General features: G+C 39.0%; 1 protein-coding gene across 2 annotated transcripts in view; it reads right to left on the reverse strand.

Annotated features, from left to right (window-relative positions):
• The window catches only part of PRR16 (proline rich 16), a 297,598-nt gene that overhangs the window by 92,137 nt on the left and 188,040 nt on the right, over positions 1-17,421 (reverse strand). The window contains exon 2 of one of the 2 annotated variants that reach the window (XR_004301922.1): positions 9,473-10,386. Coding sequence is in view for 1 of the 2 variants with exons in the window: in XM_032425270.1 (XP_032281161.1) it covers positions 9,631-10,386 (756 nt within the window). In the remaining variant the exon portion in view is untranslated. Of the gene's footprint in view, positions 1-1,572; positions 10,387-17,421 lie in introns of those variants that run through there. The other variant, XM_032425270.1, reaches the window with a different exon arrangement.

Below are 17,421 nucleotides of genomic sequence, written 5' to 3' on the forward strand. Positions count from 1 at the left end.
GGCCAAGAGAAGGTGCGGCAATAGGAAATGAGTAATTCATGTCAGGGGGCCAGTCCTGGAGACCACTTGGCTGGAGCAATCTTACCAGTGTTGGGTTCCCTGGATTGGGAGGTTATAAAAGCCCTTGGAAGGGTTTTTTGCTAGAACTGCCAGGCCCACTTAAGAATTTTAAATAGCAGATTGTCCTGAGCTTTCGAAATTTCTCAGCTGAGATGAAATGATGAAAGAAAAAAGTCTCTCTGTTGGGTATCTACAGAATCGAGTGGACGTTCAGGCAAAAGGTCAAGTGACCGGGAAGGCAGCAAATGAAACATTGAAATTGAGGGGCTAAAAGCCTCTCTGAATAGAGTGTCACTGGGAATAAATTTTTAAGAAAGAAAGAAAGAAAGAAAAGGAAAAAAAGGACAGTTGGCAAAAAATCCAAATTACTTGGATAAAAGGAACAAAGGAGAGGCAGAAGTTAAATACAACTGAAAATTGGAGCTTTGATGCTCAGATTTATTGGGAAGTGATATGGAGGAGTTCTTTTTAATATTAATTCTCTGTAATGGTAAGTTCTTTCAGAAAAGAAATCTATTTTTAAAAAATGCCAAATCTATAAAGAACTTATCAAACTCAACACCCAAAGAACAAATAATCTAGTCAAGAAATGGGCAGAAGACATAAACAGACATTTCTCCAAAGAAGACATACAAATAGCCAACAGACACATAAAAAATGTTCAACATCACTCGGCATCGGGGAAATACAAATCAAAACCACAATGAGATACCACCTCACACCAGTCACAATGACTAAGATTAACCACTCAGGAAATGACAGATGTTGGTGAGGATGCAGAGAAAGGAGAACCCCTTACACTGCTGGTGGGAATGCAAGCTGGTGCAGCCACTCTGGAAAACAGTATGGAGGTGCCTCAAAAAGTTGAAAATAGAGCTACTCTACGACCCAGCAATTGCATTACTAGGGATTTACCCCAAAGATACAAATGTAGTGATCCAAAGGGGCACCTGCACCCCAATGTTTATAGCAGCAATGTCCACAATAGCCAAACTATGGAAAGAACCCAGATGTCCATCGACTGATGAATGGATAAAGATGTGGTGTATATATAAAATGGAACACTACTCAGCCATCAAAAAAAAGAAATCTTGCCATTTGCAATGATGTGGATGGAACTAGAGGGTATTATGCTAAGCGAAATTAGTTAATCAGAGAAAGACAATTATCCTATGATCTCATTCATATGTGGAATTTAAGAAACAAAACAGAGGATCATAGGGGAAGAGAGGAAAAAATAAAACAAGATGAAATCAGAGAGGGAGACAAACCCTAAGAGACTCTTAATCATGGAAACAAACTGAGTGCTGCTGGAGGTGGGAGGTGCAGGGATGGGGTAACTGAGTGATGGACATTAAGGGGGTACGTGATGTAATGGGTACTGGGTATTATATAAGACTGATAAATCACTGACCCCTACCTCTGAAACTAATAATACATTATATGTTAATTAATTGAGTTTAAATTAAAAAATTAAAAAAAACAACTTGAGAGGAAAAAGGTAAACCAACTTTGGCTCAGTCAAATAAATAAATTGAAAAAAAATAAAAAAACAATGTCAGTAGTGTATTTCAAATATCAAGTGAAATACAGTTATCATTTGGTTACAACTATGAAGTTTTAAAAAGGAGGTAAAGAAAATACAAATATCTCATTTTTGTCCTGAAGAGTTTAAATTGGTAGAAAAAGTTCTGGATGATAATTTTGGGCTTTTATTAGCAATATTTATTTATTTATACTTAATCCATTAATTGCTATGATCAAAAACTTTAGTTCTTAGTCCTTCTGAAAGGTACCTCACTGAAATATGTACTCAAATACATCAGGCTTCGTTTAAAACAAAACAAAATTAATGCTTTGTCAGATTTTAATAATATCATTGATAAATGATGTTTTTGATCACAAATGTACCATTTTTAAACAAAAGCCTGATGATTTAATATCCTAGTTGAACAAACATTTTTAGAAGATTTACAAAGGCCTAATGGTATTAGACTTTAATTAGGTTGACAAATTATATTCTAAATGAATTTACTCATGTGCTATTAAGTATAAAAAATTAAAACTAAGCTGCATTTGTCAAAACAGTTTAATAAACTGTGCTTTCTGTCATAGTCACCTAGGATTTCTATCATGTTCATTTTCTGACTTGCTAATTCATAAAATTTAATAAATCAAAAATGAGACTTCTACATATGAACTGGCAAGGTTCTAAGAAAATCATTAGTTTCCTTGATCATAGTAAGCATAAAAACATGTAAGTAAAATAATTACTTTATAAATGACGTGAATAAAATATCATTAGCATGAATTTAGGCAAATACCAATCAATCTACCTGATTAACAAGGAGCAGAGGAATTTGATAAGAAGTATCACAAAATGATAACAATGACAGGCATTTGTTTGAGGTTTTACTGTTCATAAAGTACTTTCACATTCGTTAAATTATTAGGGCCTTATGACAATATGTTGGAAGGTTTATGTTATGTATCTGCTCTCTTTAGAGCAGAAACAGAGAAAGATATTAGGGAATTGGGAAATAGTGGGGGATGGTCAAGTGTGTCCATGTAACTCTAGCAGAAATAAAATGTGTGAAAGGGGCAATGTGGGTAATAAGTAGAGATCTAAGATCATGTGAAGGAATAGACAAAAGAAAGCAAGGGAAATGCACATCATTTTTATTTTGGGGACCTCAAGAGAGACATGAATTAAGAAGGAGTTGGAATTGGGACAAATAAATGACATATGCAAAGAATGAGGTGGAATACTTTGGTGATTCTGCCTATCCAGTAGCTTGTTGCATCCTGAAGTCGCCTGTCTGTGGGGCTTTGTCTATTTTACCTTTCAGCCTTGCTGCCTACAAAAGAGCTTAAGCGTATGGTCCTGATGTCTTAGAAGTTCATTTGGGGTTTGTGCAAAAATGGCAGCATCCTCCTGTTGATATTACTGTCCTTGCCCCTGACAAGTAAAAACAGGATTGGGCGAGCCCAGAATATACAAAGGGAGGAGGATAATGATTCAAGAGCCCTCTGAGGTAGAAAAGAGGGGCACCATTATCTTCATTTGAAAGCAAGCCTCAGACCCGGTTTTGCAATTTGACCTGGACCACTTGGGAATTGGGAAAATTGAGACTCAAATCCAGACCTTCTACTTTCAAGTTTATATTTTTATCCTAATACACCGTGGCCTAAATGAATATTATAAATACACGTCATAATTTACATCATCAATGGCCTAAATTTCTGTAGTAGAGTTTCGTATTTCTTTGGACTATTCTGGATGACTAAGTGTCTTCAAATTAGGTTTATCTATTCTTACAAGGATAATTATTCATATAGCAACCTAATTTACTAAAAGAGATCTTTGGAAATTTGACTACTGAAAATTCAGTATGCGATCTAAAATGCCCAACTACAAAGTGTAAGGTAGTGAGTATCCTCAGAGAGTGTAAATATGGTAGCTGAAGGCCGCAATAGAACTTATCTCTCATCTTAGTAAATGTTGTCAATTCCCTCCACTAAATTTTTAGCAGGGCTGTTGTAAGTTCACTTCTTTTCTCTCCATCTTTGTTTAAAATCAGATGTCATCCTAATTTATGTTGAGATTAAATGAACATCAAGTAATATGAAAAGGAAAGGAAAGGTGGTGTCTATAATAATCTATAATATATTCAAATTATACACACACCAAAAAATTACCCCTTAGAAATGGTGATAGGCGTGACTTGCACCCACGGATATGCAGATCTCCTTCCCTTTCTCGGGCATATGGGGACTTGGCCAACGACGTGTACAGGGGCTGAGGTAAACGCACAGGTAAGACTCTCTGGTAGCCCCGTCCTCTGTTGGCCAGATGGTGGTTCTACACCACCAGTGCATCCCATATTGCTGAAGGACTGCCTGCGGAGTCTCCCGGACTCAGGATGAACTTAGAGTGAAAAAGAAATAACTCAGGTCCCCCTGAGATACTAAATTTGTTTGCTCCCACAGCATGGCCTAGACTATCTTGGCTTATACAGAAATGCACTTTTTCTTTTTCATGGTCTACCTTTTGACAGCTTCAGACTAGTTCCAGTGACATGGTGACCTTCAGCAGCACAGGTGACCCATGCACAATGCAGGGGCTATGCTCCAGGCAGTTCTGAAAGGTGGTGAAGAATTGGGCCATGGGTGCTAAGTGCCTACCTTACAATTCTGGCTTGGCCACTTCTTGACTCTACCATCTTGGGCAGCCCCACTCTGGTGCCATAGTTTCATTTGCAAAATGTAGATAACAACAGTGTCTAAGATACCGGGTTGCTACGAGGGAAAATGGTGTTAACGAGGGAAAAATAATACATACAAAACACATAGAAGAATGTTTGGCACAAAGTAAGTCCTTGACAAGGGTTAGATATCACATATCTTGTCAATATCAACCCGAAACCACCCCAGGGCCCATGGTTGTTTTATTTAGCTGGTCCAAAATTTCCATTGGTGGTTAGAAGAATTGACAACTACGTTATCAAACAGTGGAAAATTGTATCTATAGGCTAGTAACAAAAGGATGTAAAGTCTTTTATTACAGAGAGCTCTAATGCACTGGTCCTCTAGTGGTTCCCCCAGAATGCATCAATTGCTATTTTTAGCTTAGGGGTCAATATTAAATAGATGAAATTCACAAATGAAATACCAGTAATGAAAGTGACACATTCAGGGTCAAATGGCATTAGTACTATGAAATCAGAACCTCTTAGGCAAAGAAACCAAAATAATAGCCTTTGAACTTACAGAAAAAAAACCTGAAAGGTGAAGCTGCTGATATAATCCACAAAAAATGAGGCTGGCATTATTCAGCAGCTCATTCATTTTAGATGGTTCCTAAATTGCCTGAAATCCCTTTTATATTCTGCAAAGATCAAACATATTAAGAATGTCAAAATAAGATTAGGTAACCCCTTTCAAGCGTCAAAATAACTGCTCAGAATAAAAGAAAGATTTGCAAAGTTCAGGGCTATGAAGAACATAATTAAATAGTGATGTTATGGGGGAAAATTATGGGGAGTCAACCTGGCATGAAAAGCCAGCTCAGTCACTTACTAAGGGGTTGATTTTGGCAAAATACTGAAACTGAGGTCCTGGATTCCTTCTCTTATAGATCAGGGTAATATCATCTGTTTTATACATTCATAGGAGAACTTAGAGAAACTCTAATGTATGCAAAGTTTCAGAAAACAGTACTAGTAGCTTACCTCTCTTTGATCAATCTAGAAGTCAAAATGATAAGCAGTATTTCCTCTTTGTTTTCCCGTGGTCCTTACACAAGTCTATACCCCATGTTGATTTAACTACATTTTACAGAGAGGGTTATTTGCAGAGCTTCCTTATGTTCCACTTCAGTTTTTCCCCAAAAGACCAGAATGATAGATCCAAGGGTTTCACAAGAAAGGACACCCCACATAATTACTGCTCCAGGATGACGTGGCTAACTGCAGTTTTATGTTCAACACCACTGTGTGCGCTAATGGGTATCACAGCTGCCATTATTTCAGAATCAGGCAACTTGAACGATTCTCAAAGTCCCAAATGTTTAGCCTAAACATTTAAATACACTGTCACAGTTACAGACTGACTCGGAAAGTGTCATGTGATTTGGTGATAGCGTCTAGTAATTGTCAGATTCTGTGCACTTTATCTAATTACGTGATGTGGGTTTTTAATGCAACTTTATTGCTCATAAATCATTTCCTCACTTAGAAATCCTCAGTACGTACCAAAGTACATTACACGGCAATCTTCTGCTACAAATTTGAGTGTACATTAGAGCAAAATGTGCTACCAACGGTGAATCAGGAGAAACTGAATTGGGACAATTAGAAGACTTGACACTGCATTATTGCCTATATTCCATGGAAAAAGTTCAGTCAAGACAGTGATTCAAAGACTTGATTACATCATTCCCAGTGCAAATACATGTGGAGCTACTCAGGCTTTTCTTCATGGAGCATCCAAAAAGAACTATATAATTAGAATCTGTAGATAAAAGGTCTCGCATAGTTTCAGAGATGGTGTGTAGCTGCCGCTCTTGGTAATGCTAAAAGCAACTACTCATCTGTCCAAAGAAAGTCATATAATACAGTGCCCTATTCCTTTATTCATTAAATAATTAGATGCAGGCGTAATTCAAACACAAAAATTTTTAGGTTAATTAAACCACTTCAGTTAATACCACTCATTTTTTTTTCTAGAATAATGTTAAGCTAATGAGGGAAGGTATGAATATAATAATAACAAATCGGAAGAGTGGTAAATTTCTCTTTTTACATGTCTGTATTTTTGAGCAGATATTTTAAATTTAGCTTAAGCATGACCTAAAAAATATCAGTTTTATCTCCTTCTATAACTGCCATAACTACTGGGGGATGGAAGAGAGCTTTGGTCAATTTTTATTTTCTTTTCACCTTTCAGCAGACGAGATACAATAACCTCCCATCCCCCAAATGAGATCATTATTGTTTAGCAAGAGAAACCCTTTCCTTTTCCAATTTAATTAATAGATGCTACTTAAAAAAAAAAAAAAAATCCATGTTCTACCTTTCACTCTGAATGAATGTTGCCGTAAGCAGCATTACCCTTGGACATTTTGTAGGGACATTACCTTCCAGACAGGATGGAGGCTAACTCAGGGGTACACAGTCTGTGTGGGAATACAAGTCTTCAAATGCACACTGGGAAAAAGAACTGCCCTGAAGGGTTTGCAGAAAGCATTTCTGCTTTGGGATCTTCGGGAAGAGCAACTATTTGCCACGTTTTATGATGATTTAATGGATGATGCGCAGAGCCTACACTAGAGAATTTAAATTTTGAAAGCCATGTTGGCTGATGACAGAAATGGCAAGACCACTTATGACACTTTTTAAGTTTATTATGATGTGTTAGTTGCTTTCCCTGTTTTACAAGTTTATATATATTTAAAGACATAAGTTCTGGGGAATGTTTCCAAGTGATCCATTGGGGAAAAACAAAACAAAGCAAAACAAACCCTATTGGCCCAATATATTCCAAACCTTAATGGAAGAAAAAAATGAAATAATGTAAGAAATAAATATACTCAAAAGAAAGTCCCAACACTGATATAATCTAACATTTAATCCTGATTTAATAAACTGTAATAAGAAAAGTTCAATACCTCTTAACTCTTTTAGGCTGGGCTTTAACTTGGTCTTCTAGGCCAAAGGTTACTTGTAAATGTGTTGAATGAGAACTGGTATTGCCATCTTGGCAATGTCAACAATCACACTTAAAAAGATGGTTGTTCACGGGATACCTTTGTCTCTACTTCGAGAAAGAGAGATGAGTTTGAGCCCCTTAGGTTGTGGCTAATGACCTGGCTCAATGTCCTTCTTCCATCAGCTTGAATTAGTCAGCTTATTCAACCCACTTCCTTGCAGTTATCTGCTCTGTGAGTGATTTGTGGTTGCTAGGAAGCTCTTACCTTGAGATCCAGACCGGCTTCCAGACATTGACAGGGGTCAAAATTTCAAATGAGAAGCTAATTATTAGGTCACAATAACTGGCTGCAAAGGGAAGATGAGCTGAAGGGAGAAAGCTGCGTGTCCTCAAAGACTGTTTATAATACCATATGGTCTAACACTGGCTGCACATTTGAAAGGAAGTAATTATTAAAATCTAGAAAATGATGAAAGCTTGGGTTTGTTTATATCAAGTCTAAATGAAGGCATGAAAAAGTTAAGAATATATTAGTTTTGTATTTGGGAAGTCAATTCTGTGTTTACTTGGGTCAGATTTATTAAACATACTTATCACACGATTAATATATTTTAGATTATGGCTTTTCTTTATTATTGGTCTTATGTTCTGTAACTTTCTGGGGAAAAAAAAAGAGGGATTTACTGTGCTTGCGTTATCTTCATGGTCAACACACACAGGAACGAAAATCATGCTGAGAAAATTTGTAACATGACATCCTCTATTTTTTCACTCATTTAATTGTTCTTTCAAAAAGTCATGCCTATTTTCTTTCTGTCATTCTGTATGTTATCATCTTTTAATAGGAAGTTGTTGGAAAACAGTATTCCAGATTACCATCATATGGCTTGAAAAAGGCAACAGAGAAATGACTACCTCCCTGTAGCAACAAAAATTAAAGTTTTGAGATCAAAAGCCAAATAGCCCAAAAGATTATAGTATTTTTTTATTAAGCTGCTATTATAACCAATTTTCACCAAAGATAATTCCCTCTCCTCTTGCCACTTAAAGGACAACTTTTGTTCAGGTATGCACCTGTCATCATGATTCTAGGACAGATGAACTCATTTCCAGTTCCAGAGCAAAATATCCAATCAGTCCAAATCACAGTAGTTGGGAAGTGAACTTGATCCATGGGTGAGTAAGTGACATAAGCTGGCAAGTTAGCCTTAAGAGAAGGACCTTTGTAAGATGTCAGGAGGAAAGGATTTCTTCTCTTCCTTCTATAAAATAACAAAGACCACTGGCATATTTCAACTCTGAGGGAAAAGAGCATTAAGGCTGATACTAAAAACATCCTATTCCAGAAGCATCTTTATTTTCCGCTATGATTCTCTTATAAATAGGGATTCCCTTGGGGAGGCAGAGAATTTGCTGATGAAGGAGGCAAATCATCCCACTGCTTCAATGTCCTGGTTTATGGTGTGTCCGGGAGGGATGCTGTGTGTGAGGAGGATCTAAAGGGCTTGGCCATGTATTGGGTCAATGAGACCTTCAACATGCGGTCTTAGGGGTACCACAAGACATAATACGAAGATGTGTAAGTACTACTTATGACCTGATAATGATACTTAATCTAGAAAATGCTGCCCTATCCTCACTATAACCTTTTCCAAACTCTTTCAGAGTAGCTACCCATTTTGATGAATATCAACACAGGATTCAATGAACCACTGCTTTGTTTTCGCTCTGAGGAACGTGTGCTTTTCCCATTAGGTACTGTTGTTTATTGACATATGATATTTCCACAGACAAAAATCTTTCATTACAGATATAGCAGAACGTATAATCATAATTGTATAGTATAGAAAATAAAACTTTTTGGTATTGTTCTCAGCATTTCATAATGTAAAACTAGTGACAAACATCTTTAGAAAAAATAATAAAATAGTCCTTCGGTATTAAAATTTCTTCCTAAAAAGCATCTGGTCAAAGGTAGGAGGATGACATGTTATTAATGCATAGATGAGTTAGGCATGAATAAAATGAAACTAATCCCATCTCTGAGAGTAAATCAAACCATTTGAAATCTACAGGTCACCGTTTATCATAGGTCGGTTGAAGGAAACAATAAGCGCAGCTTTTTCATGGTTCTGTGGTTTCCGACAATGCAACTGTTTAAACACCGTATACCCGGGATATAAACAACATACTGCATACTTACCAGGTGGTTTTTATGCCACTTTGCTGAATGCAGGATTAATATATTTGGGCTTTTTATTGCTTGAGTAGAAAGTGCTCATTACTTATTATTTTATGTTTATAGTATAGAAATTAAAATAAAAAAACAACAAAACAAAAAGGTTTTGGAAATGGCATACATCACACTGTTGTAGTGGTTGATTTCCTCAAGATTGTCTTCTGTGGTTTTGGTGCAGTGGGAGGAGGCACAGTTGCAGGTCTGAGAGGGGGGAAACTGTGACTGTGGCTTATTCCCAGCCCCCCGTTTTCCAGTGGAAAAGGAGGGAGGTGGGGTGGAGGAGGGAGGGGGGGGCCTGGGTGAGGAAGCTTTTCCGGTGGGTGGACAGGTTCGCCGTGTAAATGGACCTCCCTGTTTTTTATGTTATACCGGGTGTCACAGTCGGGACAGTAGCCATGGTACTGCACTTTTTCATTAAACCGAACTCGTTCCCGAGGCCCTGCCTGGGGGCACCTGTCTTTTTCAGGTCTGTGCTTCAGAGGCCGCCCGGGAGCCTTGTCCAAGGTACTAGCGGGTATGCAGCAGAGGTCTCCATTTGGAATTTTGTTGGGTGCCCCGGGGAAGCCTCCGTTTCGCAGGAGGGTGCCATTCGTCTTCACGGGATTGACCGTCGGCGCCCCCCTCCGGGGGTCTTCACACTTCACAGGGGTCAACCGCGGGGGAGGCGGCGGAGGGTTTGGCTTTCTCAGGACGGTGAGGATAGCAGACGGGTGTGCGGGGGGCTTGATGAGGGGTGCGTGGGCCTGCACTTTGATCTTCTCGATGCTGGAGGCCGTTGTGCCGCTGGAGCTACTATTCAGGGTGTCCGTTTTGGAGCTGTCGGTCATCTCATCCTCCAGCTGCAGGTCGGAGGTCAGGGTATCAATCTGGTCAACCACCTGGTGGAAAGGACAAGGTAACTGTGTTGAGCAATGACCCAAAGCCAAACAGACGAGAAACAACGTCTCCCGGTCAAGCTGGAATTCTGCTCTGGGAGCCTTACTCCTACTACATGGTCGATTCCGTGGCTGGGTAATGTTTTCATTCAATGCATTGACAGAACAGCCTCCAGAGGCGTGTCGACTGTCTGATAACCTAATGATTTCACGTACCTAGAACATAATATACGATTTATAGATACATTCTCTTCCTGGCTCTGCTGAACCCACCAAACATAGGACCCTGATGCAGAAACATAACTGATTTTTTAAAACAAGAGGCGGCGGCGACTTTCCCTCAGCTCAGCCTGGAGAAAGCTACAGAACGCAAATAATGAGAAAAGCCAGATACTCTGCAAAACCCTAACTTTTCTTGAGATGATCAGAGAACCGAGAATCACAAGGACACCCACCGAACTGAGCTGCGAAAAAGTCTCCTCTGAGGATAGAAAGGACACATAGACTGGTGCACCTTTGGCAAACCATAGGGAACTGACAGCCTCCGCCAAAGTGAGGAAAGGAAACATCTAGAACTTAATAAATAATTAAAGGTGGAATACGTGCTATCATGACAATTTAGAGTCCCCAGGAGCCCAGACACAACGCTGTCAATCCTTACTCATGTCTCTGTTCCACGGGCCTCTCGTGCGGGGGGCTGCGGGCAGGGCAGAGAATGGAATGAATGAGTCCCCCTGCCCCCTGGGCACACAGGCATAAAACCCCAGTGACTTCCCAGATCTCCATCCCTTATAAAACCCAACACTTAAGCATTAAGGGAATGGCAACTGTCCCTGCTTCTGAGAAAGGGGAGAAGCAGCGGCTGTCTGACTTTGGGGAAAGGGGCAGAGAATTCTCTTGGCCCCAAGAACTTGCACTGCAGATGTCTGCCGTCACTTGGGGGAGGGATCCAAGTTCACAGCATCTCAAGACCTGCCTCAGACACCAAGCAGAGGCAGGGAATCCAACGTGGCTGGCAGAACCATCAGACGGTAATGTAGGTCTGACCCAAGTGAAGGAGAGTGAAGGAGGAGGATGGGACCGAGGAGTCAGGGTGCTAGAGCCAATGATGGAAGGAATCTGGGACAGAGAGTCTCTGTCCTGTTCAGGCATTGTCTGGAGGCAGCTTGCAGGAAGGAAGCACAGCATTTGCTGGGTATCAGAACACGGTCATTCACCCTCCCTCAAGGTCCAAGAGATCTTGGAGACCATTCTCATGGTTGCCATAAATGCACAATTACCCATATATGAAGATGGAAAGGTTATGGATCACTTTTAAAATAGTTTATTTACATACAGTCTTTTCATTTCACGTTTCCATAGGCAGATGTGTCTCTCTTTCTTCAGGCCTAAGTGTTGACTGTGAAGCTGGCTCTTTGACACATGGTGGCAGAATTGGGCTCAAAATGAAAACATAAGCATCCAGAACGTAGGGAGGATGTAGAGATTCTACTTCTTCCTCATGAGGGTCTTAAGTGATTGCTTCTTGCTACTATCACCAGAGCTCAGACTTCTATTTTAGCTCCTAAATATATATCAAACCCACTTCTCTGCATTTGCATTTCCTTGGTCCTCCTCTGAGGCACCACTATTTATCATACGGGACCCCCAAAGTCACCTTGCTCCCTCTTTCAATTCTGTCGTGTCAGTGATTTTTTTAAAACAGAAATGTGCTCCTGGCCTCGACTCCCTGCTCAAAACCTTTCAATGCCTTGTTCATTTCTCCTGTGATAAAGATAAATTCTTAATACTATCTCCAAGGTCTTGTATAGTTTCCCTCAGTGTTGTGCTCATATATGTTTAAAACTGGTTTTTAGAGGTGTAAGGGAGTTTTGATTCGAAAAAGGTTGCCAATTTTTTTTGGTGTAAATTCCCACTGTGATCAATTTCAAGTTAGTCAATGTGACATCACTGCATGTGAGGTTGGGAGGAAATGTTCACTGACACAGGAGTAGAAAATGCTTCTACAGGCCAAGAGAATGGGCAAAAATAAACTCAGGGGCACAAACAATAGTAAAATGTAGTGAAATAATTAAGAATTACTAAGAACAATTAGAAAGCCTTTGTATTTAATGTAATTTATTTAATATGAGTTTATATATAGATACATTTTTAAATTTTATTTTATTTAAATTCAATTAACATATAGTGTCTTATTAGTTTCAGAAGTAGAGTTCAGTGATTCTATATTTTGGTTTTAATAATGGTTATTTAGCAGCTGGCACACACAAAATTTCTGAAAATAGAACAATTGGCCCTTTTTAGCCAGTACTAGTCAGCACATCACTGTCTCTCCTCAAATGACTCTCCATCCTCAACTCTAATAAATTTCCCTTTTCTTTTCTGTTCTCAAATCTCCTGGGTCTTCTTCAAGACCCTCATAATTGTCAGTCTGCCTCCTGCCATAGGACATTTGCACATACGAATTTTTCTTTTTGAAATGCTCTGACCTCCCCTCTTTGTCGACTTAAAATCTTAGCTCAGGAGTCCCTCATGATGTCAGCCTTCCCTGTCCTACTGCAGTTTCCCATGTGGGTCATGTGAATTTGTTAAATATTCACAGGGAACTTTATTTCTTTCACTCAAAGCATTCACATACTTTTTGATTTAGTTAGCAGTAGGAGTCCCGGAATAGTCTTTCCCCTCTAGACTCTAATTTCAGTAAGATCAGAGACCAGGTTTGTTCTTACTACTGTGACCTAAAGTCCTAAGGTAGTGAATGACACTCAAAAAGGGCTCAATAAATACTTGCTAAATAAATACACTGAAGGTTATTTCTTTAGTTTAAGAGTGAACAAAAAGCATATTCTTTCTCCTTTGAGTTTTGGAGTTGTTACTTTTCAAAGTCACATCTGCTCAGTTATTCTAGAATAAAATAGGGGGAAAGGGATTTATCCGGAAATGATCCAGAGCTGGTGGCACATTCGGCAGCTCTAGCCCAGACATCTCAGAAATTAAAGTGGGAGGACGTGGGAAGAATGTGAGAGATAGGGGGACAGTCCAGGCTCACAGGTATGGTGCACGATTTAACCTGGAGAGACTCTTTACCCTGAGCCTTCTAGCGCATTAAGTATCTGCAGGGAAGGAGAGAAAGCTGGTCCACCCTGAAGGGAGGGAGGCTGCTAGTCAGAGATGAATCAGTATTGTCGGGGCCTCTCATATAGTTCTGCAGCTGCTGGCTGGTTTTAGTCTCCACGTTGTTGTTTCCTGCCTATTAATGCCAACAGAATGAAAAACTAAAACAGAAAAATACAGCTGACCCTTGCACAACACAAGGCTCAGGGGTACTGCTTCTACTGTGCAGTCAGAGATATGCATTTGTTGAACCCCGAAAACTTAACCACTAATAGCCGACTGTTGACTTGGAAGCCTCACTGATAACAAAGAGTTGATTAACATCTATTGTGTATGCTATAAGCATTATGTACTGTAGTAGATAATGAGTAGTGCTCTTACCACAAAGTAAACTAAAGAAAATGTTATCAAGGAAATCATAAGGAAGAGAAAGTACCTTACGGTCTTGCATTGATTGAAAAAAAATCTGCATATAAGTAGACCACCAGGGTTCAAACGTGGGGACTTTAAAGGTCAACTGCACTGTCCTCGTTGAGCAGGGAATCTAGGGGAAGGACCTGGCATGAATTAGATACTCAAACAAATAAGTGTAAAAGTACTACTTTTCCAGGAGCTCTGAATGACAGACTGAGATACTGTAAGAGGGGAATAAAAACACCCCGTCAGAAAAGTCAGTGAAACCCCCCTGAAGGATAAGCAGCTGTTAAATGGTAGGAAAGGAAGGATTCCAGAAGGCCACTCAGGAAAGGGCCTGATAAAAGTCCTCTGACAGAAGAGAGGGCCTGAGCATGAACCATATAAAGAAGACTCTAGGCTGAAGGGCACCTGAGAGGTGAGGCTGGAGAGTCCGCCGGCAGCCAGGCTCTGAGAGTCCCTGCTAAGTGCTGATCAAGTATCACATAATTTTAAAGAGTTCCAGAAGAGAGAGAAGCACTGTTCAAAGAGATGAAGAATTGCTATTTTTCAGAATGGAAGCATCATCTAATGAGAGAAGTACACAGAGCTCCAAACAGGAAAATATAAACAAACCCACACCCAGACATACCGTCATGAGAACACAGAACATGGAAAAGTATAGATGCCCAAAAGGTACCAAAACGGCATATTAATGATTTTGTATTAAAGCTACTTGGGGCCCAGCTGGTGCAAGGACACTCAGACCCTCCTGTGTCCACTGGAAAGCAAGAAATAAATCTTTGTATGAAAAGTACCCTCGCTGTACTAAGGAATAAAAAGGCATCCTTATCACCAGAGATAGGAATTTTAAAACAAGAAAACTATACAAACCTTGTTACATTTTTAAAAAGTATTTTATTTATTTGAGAGAGAGAGAGACAGAGATAGTGAGAGAGAGCACGAGAGTGGAGGAGAGGGAGAAGCAGGCTCCCCGCCGAGCAGGGAGCCCAATGCGGGACTTGATCCCAGGACCCTGGGATCATGACCTGAGCCAAAGGCAGACACTTAACCGACTGAGCCACCCAGGCGCCCCCCTTGTTACTTTTTTACTCATCTACTACCTCAGCCCAAATTCTGCTTAGAATTCCTTACCAGTTAAAGCTCCCAAGCCTCTGTTTTCTTTATCCTGTCAATTCCTCACTAATTTATTTTCTCTTTGTCTAAAATGGATAAAAACTGCCTGCCTTGGTCATTTGTTTGGGTCTCAGTTTCATTACTGGACCTCCATGCACACATAATAAAACCTTGGGTTTTTTCTCCTGTTAATCTGTCCCACGTCAATTTAATTCCTCAACCAGCTAGAAGAACCCTGGGACGAAAGGAGGAAATGTCTCCTTCTCCTACAAAAGTAATGATAGAAGTTTTACAACAATAAAACAAGGCGCTTACCAAGTATGTATTGAGTAGCAAAAATTAGGCTGACAGGTTTTCAAACAAGCAACAGAAGTCTGAAGAAAATTTAGGAATATGGTTCATAATAAAAGAAATTAATTGGAAATATAGTTGAATTCTTCTGTAAACATGAGGGTGAAATCAACATTGTCAGATATAAAGACTGGGAGAGTGTACTTTTTACAGCTCAGTGTTGAAAGTACCGATAAATAACAATTCAGAAAGAGGTAAAAAAACAGAAGAAAGGGCTAGCATACAAGAAGCATAGATGCGCAAAGAAATTATAAAATAATAAAAATGTGCATTGATTACAAAACAATAATGTACTAATGACTAATTGGGGAGATTAGAAAAATGTGAAAGTAAAATACCAGGAAAAATGACATGTCTGATTGGGAAACAATCAGAGTTAAAACATTTTAAGGTCACTGTATTTTTGTGTGTGTAAGGAATCAGTAGTGATGTGATACTGATTATGACTCATTAAGTCAAGAATGCATGTGAAAAAATTTTAGGGCCACTACTGAATTAATTCATAGACAAACTTATAATTTCCAAAATAATATAAAGTTTAAAAAGTGACCAAGAAAAATTTGGCAACTTTTAAATTTTAAAAAGGCAGAAAATAAGAAAACTAGACAAAAAAAAGAGCATAGTAAACAGAAAAGAAACTGAGTAAGATAGAGAAAAAATTCCAAATACATCAGTAATCATAACAAACATAGATTACAATCATTTATTCAAAAAAGGGCACTGAAACATTGACATAAACTGAAACAGATAAGATACAGTGGGCAAACAGATTAATGAAATCTGATGCAGCTCCCTAAACACTGAGCAAAAAACTTAACCTAAATTTTTCTTCATCGAAACAGTTTTCTATCAATACCAATTTAGGCAAAAAAAAATGGCTGAAACAGAGGCGCCTGGGTGGCTCCATTGGTTAAGCATCTGCCTTCAGCTCAGGTCATGATCCCAGGGTTCTGGGATCGAGTCCCGCATCAGGCTCCCTGCTCGGCAGGGAGTCTGCTTCTCCCTCTGCTTGCTGCTCCCCCTGCTTGTGCTCTCTCTCTCACTCGCATGCTCTCACTCTCTCAAAAATCTTTAAAAAAATGAATGAAACAAAATTTAGAGCTTACATACACACACATGAAAAATCGGAAAAATGTTGTAAAAAAGTAACTGACACAAGCAGAATGCCTAATGTCCACTCAATCTCACCGGTAATCAAGGGAGGGCCAACTGAAGACAGATGCAATAGCATTTCATTCTCAATAGTGATTCAAAACAAAACAGTCAGGTAATTCCAGTTGATGATGATGATGCGGATAAATGGGAACTCTGTACATTGCTAATGCCAATATAAATTCAGTCCATTAGAAAATTTTTGACAATGTCCTATAAAGTGGACAATGTACATACCCTACGCTATGGGTATTTTAGCAACAAAGCCTATCCTACTCTAGAGACACTCGAACGGATGTGCACAGGGTTGAAAAAGCATAGGAATATTCCTTGCAGGTTGTTTCTTTTCTCATAGCAAAAAACTGGAAACAACCTAAATATCTGTTAGTAAGTGCTTAAGTAGGCAAATATAAAGTAGCTCAAAGGAAGTAACTAGACCTACATGCATCAGTAGGGATAAATCCCAAAGACCTAACGCTGAATGTAACGAAGTTAAAACACATATACTCAGTGTGTCTGTATTGTTTATATAGAGAAACAAGGGTAGTTTAGTTTACAAAATGTGAAAATAAATAATACACACCAAATTTAGACAAGGAGGAAGGGGCGTGGGTGTGGAGAGGCCACAGCCATAATAAAGCTAAAATACTTTATTTCTTTTAAAACTTGATGCAAAGTAATTAGGATAGTTAACTTTTGTTAAATCTGGGTTACAGTTGTTACATTAGCTTATTTATTTTGTCATGTGTGAAACATTTTATAACTTGAAAATAAAATAAATATTTAACAGTTAAATAAAGTTAGAAAGAAAAAGAAGTAATTCTTAAGCTGCCATGTGGAGAACATACTGAAAGGCGCTGAGGTTTATTTACTTGGCTAGTTAGATTCTAT

This window comes from Phoca vitulina, unplaced genomic scaffold (assembly GCF_004348235.1).
Source record: "Phoca vitulina isolate PV1807 unplaced genomic scaffold, GSC_HSeal_1.0 scaffold32, whole genome shotgun sequence".
Classification (NCBI taxonomy): Eukaryota; Metazoa; Chordata; class Mammalia; order Carnivora; family Phocidae; genus Phoca; species Phoca vitulina.